The 9,175-nt window shown below is 44.2% G+C and overlaps 1 protein-coding gene across 2 annotated transcripts in view; it reads right to left on the reverse strand.

Moving 5' to 3' along the window:
* Positions 1–8,795, reverse strand: part of CCNJ (cyclin J) — a 14,596-nt gene extending 5,801 nt beyond the window's left edge. Inside the window, exons 1-2 of one of the 2 annotated variants that reach the window (XM_004701039.2) lie at positions 8,727–8,795; positions 3,299–3,509 (exon numbers count right to left, since the gene is read on the reverse strand). In XM_004701039.2, the coding sequence (XP_004701096.1) occupies positions 3,299–3,509; positions 8,727–8,795 (280 nt within the window). Of the gene's footprint in view, positions 1–3,298; positions 3,694–8,726 lie in introns of those variants that run through there. The other variant, XM_045291569.1, reaches the window with a different exon arrangement.
* Positions 8,796–9,175: the final 380 nt, after the last annotated feature.

Consider the following 9,175-nt stretch of genomic DNA (forward strand, 5'->3'; position numbering starts at 1 on the left):
ACACACACACACACACACACACACACACACACACACCCCACACCCCACACCCCTGTCTGAATTCCTAAGTCTGCACAGCTAAACCACAGTGTGGCATCAGGTTGTATGAGGATAACAACTACCAAAATAGATGGACTTCTACATCATTAAGCGCTCAGTAGGCCTCTGTATTTATACAGCATTTGGCTATCGTAAGTGTGAAAGACTGTGTCTTCATTTGAAAAGTAAAAAACACCCTGTATGTACTACGTAGATAACTACTGTTGGGATTTTAATTCAGTGTTAAGTGTTTGGAATTTTTTCAACGTGTATTAGTGATATAAATACATTAAAGGATTTCACAATTTGTAATGGCATCGAACAGTGCCTGCATTCACATAGCTGGAAGCTGTGTGTATGTATATTTTAAACCTACCTATTCTCAATTCCAAACATACAGATCAGAAACATCAGTTTCTTCAATTGAGAGGAAATACCAGATGCCATGTGATTATATTGATAAAGGCCTCCAACAGGAAACCAGGAGACAGGAAATTCATGCCTGCTTCCCAGAAAATAAAGCATTAGAATTACGAAGCCGAACATCAAGTCATTTTTCCCTTATAGAAAATGTGCAGCTCAGCCATGGAAACTAGCTTACTTCCAAAGCTGGTCATAAGTGGCAGAGAAGTGGTAGAGAAGTTCTGTACATTTAGTAAAGCGTGGATCAGATATTACTTTGAGCTCTGCCAATGCAATTTTGTGCTATTAGCGGAAAAAAAAAAAGTTACTTAATATAGACTAAGAATCCTCATAAAAATGGGTAAAGAACAGGAAGAGGCAATATATTTAAAAAGAAAAAAGATTCTAAGCCCATTGAAAATTGAGAAATAAGATCAACAATGAGTCAGTAGGCCACCTCCCCTGTTTTGCCAATACAGTATTGCTGGGCAAGGGGAAGCAAGCACTTGTCACAAAGTGTGACCAGCGTGGCCTCTAAGCCCACTTTGGGTGTTACTGTTGATCCAAGATCATTTCTTGGTTATCCAAGTCCTTGAGTAAATTATCCCAAGGCTTCATTTCCAAGTTCTCCACAGCTCAATGCTGTTCTTCGAAGCCCAGGAGAGCTGAAGTGTGCATGTGCAACAACTGGAATTTGAAAATTTCCCAGGACAAATCAAGGCCCATTCTAAAATGAGCCAGAACCTTAAGGCAAAGGAACTAATGGTTACCGAACAGTTTCAGAGGAATTATTACACTGCCAACATATTTCAATTGACTATGTGCTTCTCTACCTATTATCCTCACTTGATCCTCATGAGACCTTTGTCAAGTTTCTTTATGTCCATTTTCTAGAGAAGTAACCTGAGTAAAGTCATCTTGCCCAGTAAGAAGTTCAAACCCCAAAGCTCAGCACTAACCCTACGTACCACTCTCCTATCAGACGGACGTGCAGGGCCTTCTTCCTGCATTTCCCTACCTGACTAGGCAGTTGGAAAAGCATTAGCACTTGGAAATCACAAGTGTGCTCCATGGACTAAACTACCTAGAGCCTCCCATTCCCCAACTGATCGCAGGTGTCACTGATTTGTCACCTGAAACTACTCACTTTTCTAGAATAAGCCACTCACCCCAAAGAGGGAGCGGCTAGGAGGAGACACAGAGCTCAGTTTCTCTGTGAGGAGATAAGCATTATGTGACTATGGAGAGCTGCCATTGATATTTAAAGGTAAGGGCTTCATAAGCAGAAATACATACAGTGCTGTACACATGATCACTTATGAGAATGGAACCTTGTTTAAAGGTTAATATAAATGTATAATCATCACTTCTCAAGCCTCTGGGATGGGAGAGATGTTTGGAGACCATAGATTAGAGGGAAAAAATACATATCCGGGAGATACATTTTGATTAGAATTCAGCTCAAGGCCTGGGGACTAGCAGATGGCCAGGTGCAGATGAAATGTCCTCAGTGCCCCCGTCAGGACTTTGCAGTTAACCCCCGGGCAGTGACGGCATCTCTGGGCTGCCCAGCTTGTTTCCACAAAGGATTTGGCAGAATTTATGAGACATTCAAAAGGATGAAATTAGTAGTTGCAGTCATAAATTAAAGGAAAAATATGAAAATAAACCTGAGAAGAGGTAAGTGCAAGAAATGATCCCACAGGAGCCTGCATTTGGTTTTAGGTGTATTAGCAATCAATTCCCAGATGCTTGAGAAAGCAGCGTGGTGGCCGAGTGCAGGGGGAATGGGCCTTAGTGGATTCTACACCCTCAGGTAGAGGCTTAGAGGTGAACGCAGACACTACCTATATAGTGCTTTCAAGTGGTGGTTAAATTTCTATTGTAATGATAATATAAAAACTATACATGTAATGATAACGTAAATCCAATGTATTCAATTTCAAATACAATCTTTACATATTATTGAAAGAAAAACTCGATTCCTTTCTCACCCCCTCCATTTAGTGAAGATATCAATCAGCAATAAAATGAGTTACATGCACGTTAAGAAAAAGTTACCAAAAGATTCAACAGTATAGTCTGTATGTAAAACAAGTATGACGATATCAGATCTACCTGGTCGTGTCTAATTCACAGGCAAAGGATTTCTCATGTGTAGCAGCAGTTTCCCATGAACTATCAGTTCATTATGTCAACGCATTATGGAAGCAGCAGGAAGTATTTTAACAATACATCTACGGTAGCTTTAAGATGGAGTTTCTCAACCATTAACTCCACTGACATTTTGGGTCATCAGATAATTCTCTATCGTGAGGCTATCCTGTGCATTGACAGTAGCGTGTCCCAAGTTCTAACAACGAAACCTTCTCTCCAAACATTTCCCCAAAGTGTCCCTGGCTGGTACCTACTACTTTCAGACAATGGTTCTCAACTGGAGAAGCTACCTTGAGAAGTTTTTAACTTAAATAACAAACAAAGAAATGTAGAGCAGTGTTTCCCAAAGTGGGCGATACTCCTGCCCTGCCCCACAACCTTCACTGGGGGGCAAGGCACTAGAAGGATCCAGGTGGCTGCAAAAGTAGACACCTGCACTTTATCCCGGATTCAGGGTGCCAGTACGAGCTTTTTTCATTGCCTCGGCAGTGCCAAGTACATTTTCTTTTTTCCCTGAAGAGGGTGCAGGAGGCCAAGTACGTGTGGGGACCGTAAGCCTAGAGAACTGAGAAGGGCTTCGATGTGAGCTGCTGACGCCGGTGACCAGTGCTGGGTTTCCCAGTGGTCTCAGCGAGCGCTCCGTACCCTCATGCTACTACAAGCGGTACATTTCCAGTCCCATCGAGCGATTCTTACTTACTTGCTAGCAGCAGACAGGAAAGCGCTACCAAGTGCAGCTGCTGGATAGAGATGTCATAGCGATCCATGAACAGGTCGAGCAGATAGACAGCAAGATGTCGCGCAGAAGGGCAGAGCGTGAAGCGATTGCTCACAATGGCAATCAGGTCAGCAAGATACCGTCGGAGACTTAGCTGAGGGGACTGGCCCTTGTAGGAGGGCAGCTTCAGCTCCTGGGTCAGGAGGAACAAAATTCCGTCAGACCTCATGTGTGGTAAAAACATCCCCACAATGCAATGGCTTGGCTTTGCAGTGTTTCCCACTCCTAAAACACACTTGCCCATCGTGTTTCAAAGCTGAGGAACACATTTAAAAGTTGAGCAAAAGGATAATCAATGGCATTCGATTGAAAACCAAATTCTTCTCCTTTGCCACCTCGGACAAGACCAAGCACAGGAACCCCCGGTTTTATTGCATTTCGCTTTCTGGCATTTTCACAGATTGAAAATCTGTGGTAGCGCTGTGTTGAGTAAGTCAATTGGTGCCAGTATCTCCTACAGCCGGGTACTTAGGTTGTGGCCATCGCTCACATTCTGGACATGCTCACAATGTGTCAAACTTTGCCATGGCACCATTGCACACTGAATAGACTATAGTTTAGTGTCAACCTGCTACACGCACAGGAGAACCAAAATTTTGTGGGATTCACTAGAGCCAAACCAGCAGTACCTTACCTGGGATACCCTTCAGAATGCCAGTGCAGGCACTTCTTGCTCCTTGGATTGGATGGATACTTCCTAGTAAGATTCTTAATAAGCCAGTTGTTGTCCCTTCCAGGTGTTTGCAGAAAACTGTCCCTACTAAAACGCCAACCACACACATCGTATTCACACACCTCTGCAGGTTCAAAGCTATTAGTTAAAAGGTAACAGATATACTGCACACTGCACTACACTTACTAGGGAAAGGAAGGTGGAGACCAGGGCTCCTCCATTTGTCATCCTCTGATCACATCTTTTCAGAAGTTTTATGATCTCTCCTTTGTCCTGAGCCTTTCAGATACCTGTCTTCCAAGCCCCCCATGCATGTTTTTTGAGCCACATTAGCCTAAGTTTTTTTAAAAATTAAATTGTTTATTCAACAATGTACACGTATTCTCTTAATTTGATCTAAAAATTTCTCAAGGTTTTTTTTTTCTAGTAAAATAAGTAAGTCTGGGTATAGTTGTAGAGTGTTTGCAATTAGCATTTTCAAAACTGAACAGAAAAAAAATGGCAACTCTGAGAAAATCTCCAGAGGCACGAGGTAGATGAGATCAGCATGACACAAACCTCAGAGCCAAGAGGCGTCACTGAAAGAGGGAGCCACCTGTTAGTCTACATGGAAACCAAGCTACAAAGCTACAAGCTTTGGGCAACATGCTAGCAATGCACTTGAATGGGGTAGCCGAAGAACGTGCCTCAATTGCTGTACACCCCAGGAGGGCAAGGGTTGGTTTTATAGAACAAGTTTACTCATCGCCTGTTAGAGGTATAATTTTAGTAGAGATAATTTAAAATCTTAGCTTTTGTGTGAAAACATAAAACCTCTTTTTTGGGGGAAGGGCGGTTTAACGTTCGAAAATCATTATTAATGTAAGTCTCAGTAATTAACACACAATCATCTTGATGGATGCCAAAAAAGGTAAGTGGGAGAACTAAAGACAGATGTTTACTTCCTTGATGATGGAAATGAGGGCACCAAGGAAGGAAATAAAAGATCTCCAACGTAAGAGCCAGCATCTCACTGGAGGCAAAACACTAGAAGGCATTTTACAGATAAGGGGGGAAAATTAATTTCTCTAAACATGGAAAACATGCTGACTTAGTAAAAATTTACTTTATGTGGCCCTGAGACATGGCGTGGATGCCATGCAACTTCAAACTTTATTTTTCTTCACAGCCATCACGCCAGTGACCGAGAATCTCCCCTGCAGCAGCACTGTGCTATCCCACAGACAAAGGCTGTACAACCAGTTTCTGGTCTGAATCCTCCTTGTAGCAGGTGAGCCAATAGACACAGATAATTAGGCTACAAGGTATGATAGAAACTCTGAGGGGGAAATCTAACCCAGCCCACAGTTTAAGGGGCTGGGAGGGAAAAAGAGTAGGGTTTCTGGAGGAGGCGCCTAAAAGCCCTAACGGCTCACTGAGAAATATAGTTGAAAGACATTAAATCCACTGATTCCAACTCACAGCAACCCTATAGAAGATGACCAAGCCTGTCAATCTTTACAGAAACAGCCAGTTTCGTCTTTCTCCAACGGAGCAGCTGATAGGTTTGAACTGCAGACTTCACTGGTAACGGCCCAATGCCTAGCTCATAGTGCTACCAAAGGTGCCTTTGAAATTCACTAGTGGACCTAATTTGAAAATGTCTTCTATTAAATAAAGCCATGCAAAAACAAGAGTAGGAACCGTAAGGGCCATCAGTAGATTTTTTTAACAAGAGTACCCAGTGCTTAAGTGGTATCTGTATGACCTCATTGCTCTGCAGAAAAGGTTCAAGTGCTTGTCAATCTTACCCCTTAACTTCCAGAATTAATTCTCATTGTCAAGGTCTAAGGCTGTAAGAGCAGGAGAAAATGCCCAATGCTTTACACAATTTACTGCTTTCTTCTGTCTATTCCTGATCCCTAGAACTGAAAACTCGTTTTCCTCTCTGCTTCTCAGGACTTAAGGCCCAAAGCACAGCAGGGCCTAAAAGTCATCTCTCTCTCTTCTCAAGTGCTCATCTCCCCCTGGAATGAGTTAACAACAGTCAGGATGGGAATAAAACTACGGAAGAATAGAATTATTCTCATCTGTCATAAAGACTCCCCAAAATATTCTACAAAATCCTGCAAAATGATGAGAGGAGAGAGATGGAGATCATGGTCAAAGGGGACAACTACATACTTTTGTAGGTTTGTTTGGTCTAATAACTGTATTTGATAAAAACAATATAGTTGGCATTTGGGACTGAAGATTTCTATTCATTGTAAGTTTTACACTTCCCTAGTAGATACAATGCAGGGTCCCACCCATTACTTCCCCATAAACATAGGGTCCAGACACAGAGCACCTTCTACAGGATCCAGCTGGCAGCTGCCCAAAGGAAGACCTACATTCATATGCTCTGAGTCGTGTCTGTCTCACTCACTGCTACTGCTCTAAAACCTAGCACAGGACGTTGGACACAGTAGGCACTCAAATACGCCGACTAAATAAATAAAAGCACATGACTATCCAACTAAACCACCTAGGTAAGAGCCTAGAATCACCATGTTTCTCACATGAGGCAGGTCCATCTTAACTTTCCGTGACTTTGGTGTACTGAGACAATGGGGGGTCTCTCCAGTTGCACAGGCTGTGTGGCTACTGTGTCCAATTGTTTCAGAAGCATGGTTTGCACAACACCTAAAGATGAAACAGGCAACACCCTACAGGTGGCCCAGGATCATTTTCGATGGCACTCCTTCAGACCCTGTACTCTCATGCCCTTTGATCATTTATAACCAACGAGAGTGTCGGGCTGTGTCTTATTCATTGACTTCTACAGAGACAAAGATATATATGCATTCGTTCGACAAATCTGAGGGAAAACCAAACATGCTTCTCCAAGCTCAACTGGCAAAACTGACTCAGAAAACCACTCAGGATTAAAATTAAAATACACAGAAAATTTAAGAATAAAAAAACCCATGACATCATTGAGAAAAATCTTTTACATTTCAGGTCAATTAAAAATATGTATCATTAACATCAAATAGTTCATTTTACCACCTACCGGAGATAAAGAGCTACTACTTAGAAAAGAACATTTCAAATTAAAAGATGGCACCTGCAAAAATATACCAAGGATTCTCTGGACAGTTTTCAAGGTGGAGAGCCTGCAATTCTAGTGCTAACTTTCCAGTGAGCCAATCCAGTTGACTTTTTAGGTGGTCCAATCTCTGAGGGGCTGAGATGTGTTCAAGAGACAGAATGCCAGAATAAATAAGTGGCACTCAGAAATTCTCAAGCATTAGAAAAGGGTCACCTTTTTAAGTCAGATTTTGGTTTTACTTTACCTGGTCAGAATCTCAAGATACAAATTCATTATCATCCCAGGATCTCCAAAAGGCAGCATCCTTGTAAAGAATCAGCACTCTATAAAAGGAATCAGCTGTGTTGCCTCCTTCTCATCTTAATAGCCCTTTCTCTGCAGGGTTCATAGGAGCTCTCGTGAGTGTAGTGGTTACTCATTGGGCTGCTAACTGCATGGTTGGCAGTTTGAAACCACCAGATGCTTCTCTGGTGAAAGAGGAGGCTTTCTACACCCTTAAAGAGTTACTTTCTTGGAAACCCCCAGGGGCAGTTCTACCCTACTCTATAAGCTCACTGTGAGTCGGCATCAATTCAGTAACAGTGAGTTACAGGGTTATATATCCAGGGTTCAAGTAGAATCAAGCTGGAGATCATTTTGGATCTGGTCTTGCTTTTGGCTATCAGAGACAGCAGAGCTCACCCATCAAAAATTGTTACACACAGGCAACATTCCACCAGACTTTTGATTTTCGGTTAATAAAGTTGTAGATTTTACCACCTACTAGGGGATAACGAGCTAATACTTAGAAAAGAACATTTCAAATTAAAAGTTGACACCTGCAAAAATTGACCAAGTATTCGCTGGAGAGCCTTCAATTCTATTCCTAACATTCCAGTAGCCAATTCATTTCTAAAGAATGGATATTAGCAAACACTGAAGCTAATGCATCTTCCACCTTAAAGTCTTCCTGGAACAGCCCCAAGTTTTAGGGGGGAGAGGGGCAAGGAAGAATGAGCTAAACTTTCTTAGTGCTTTCTATATACCTGGAACCGTTCGAAGAACTTTACATGTAAATACTAACACATTTAATCTTCACAATCACCCCCATATGGCCTGTTCTATCATTATCATTAGTTCCCGTTTCACAGATTACGAAATAGAAAATTAAGTAACTTATCCTAAGACTCATATAGCAAGTGAGTGGGAGGGCTGGGAACATTATTTTGTATGAATACGACTTAGCTGCATGCAATTACAGCCATACATAAAGGAAGGCTGCTCTACCCAATTAAAAACAAAACCAACACAAAACAAAGCACAACATCCTGTATCACCTTTTCAAATACAAGTCCCTGTTCTACCTGGGGACATCCGAAAGGTCCGCCTCGCCCTCCCTCCGCCAACGACCACACCCCACCACCCACCTCCGCGGTAGTTGCAGGTTCTTCGGATCCACCCTGGGAAAAGAACCACGAAGTTAATTGACCTTAAGCAAAGAAGCAAACGCGCTTGTCCTGGCCCGCTAGCCGGTGGGTGAAGGACCTGATCGGGCTCCCCCGGCTGCCGGAATTCACAGGAAGTGGCACAAGGCGCTCAGCCCGAAGGTCAGGCGTCGGGGTTACCTTGTAGCGAAGCGCTTGGTGAATGTCGGCGGCCAGCTGTCCTCGCCACCACTGCCTCTCCAGCTCCATGGGCCCGGGCGGCGCGCCGAGCCAGACGCGGCAGTCTCAGTCTGGAAGACACACCCCAGCGCGGTCACTGCCAACTCCCGCCACCACGGTCCCCGGGCCCCCGCCGGAGGGGTGTGACCTCGGGCCCCCGGGGCCGTGCATCCTCCCGGACGCGTCCGCAAGCCAGCCCGATCCCTACCGGTTCCCCGCCGCCACCTGAAAGGCCCGAGGGGCCGCTCCGGGGCGGCGGGCTGGTTTTCCGAACGAGCGCGCGCGCTGCTGGGCGCGGAGCGGGGTGCCTGCTCGCGCATCCCGTGTCCTGGGTTCGCGCCCCCCGTGGGCCGGAGGAACGGGGAGACCTGACACCGGGCAGACCCTCCCGGGGAGAAGAGCGGCGGCGG

The sequence above is a fragment of the Echinops telfairi genome, unplaced genomic scaffold (genome assembly GCF_000313985.2).
Source record: "Echinops telfairi isolate 266 unplaced genomic scaffold, ASM31398v2 ScPeMD7_70;HRSCAF=299, whole genome shotgun sequence".
NCBI classification, from domain to species: Eukaryota; Metazoa; Chordata; class Mammalia; order Afrosoricida; family Tenrecidae; genus Echinops; species Echinops telfairi.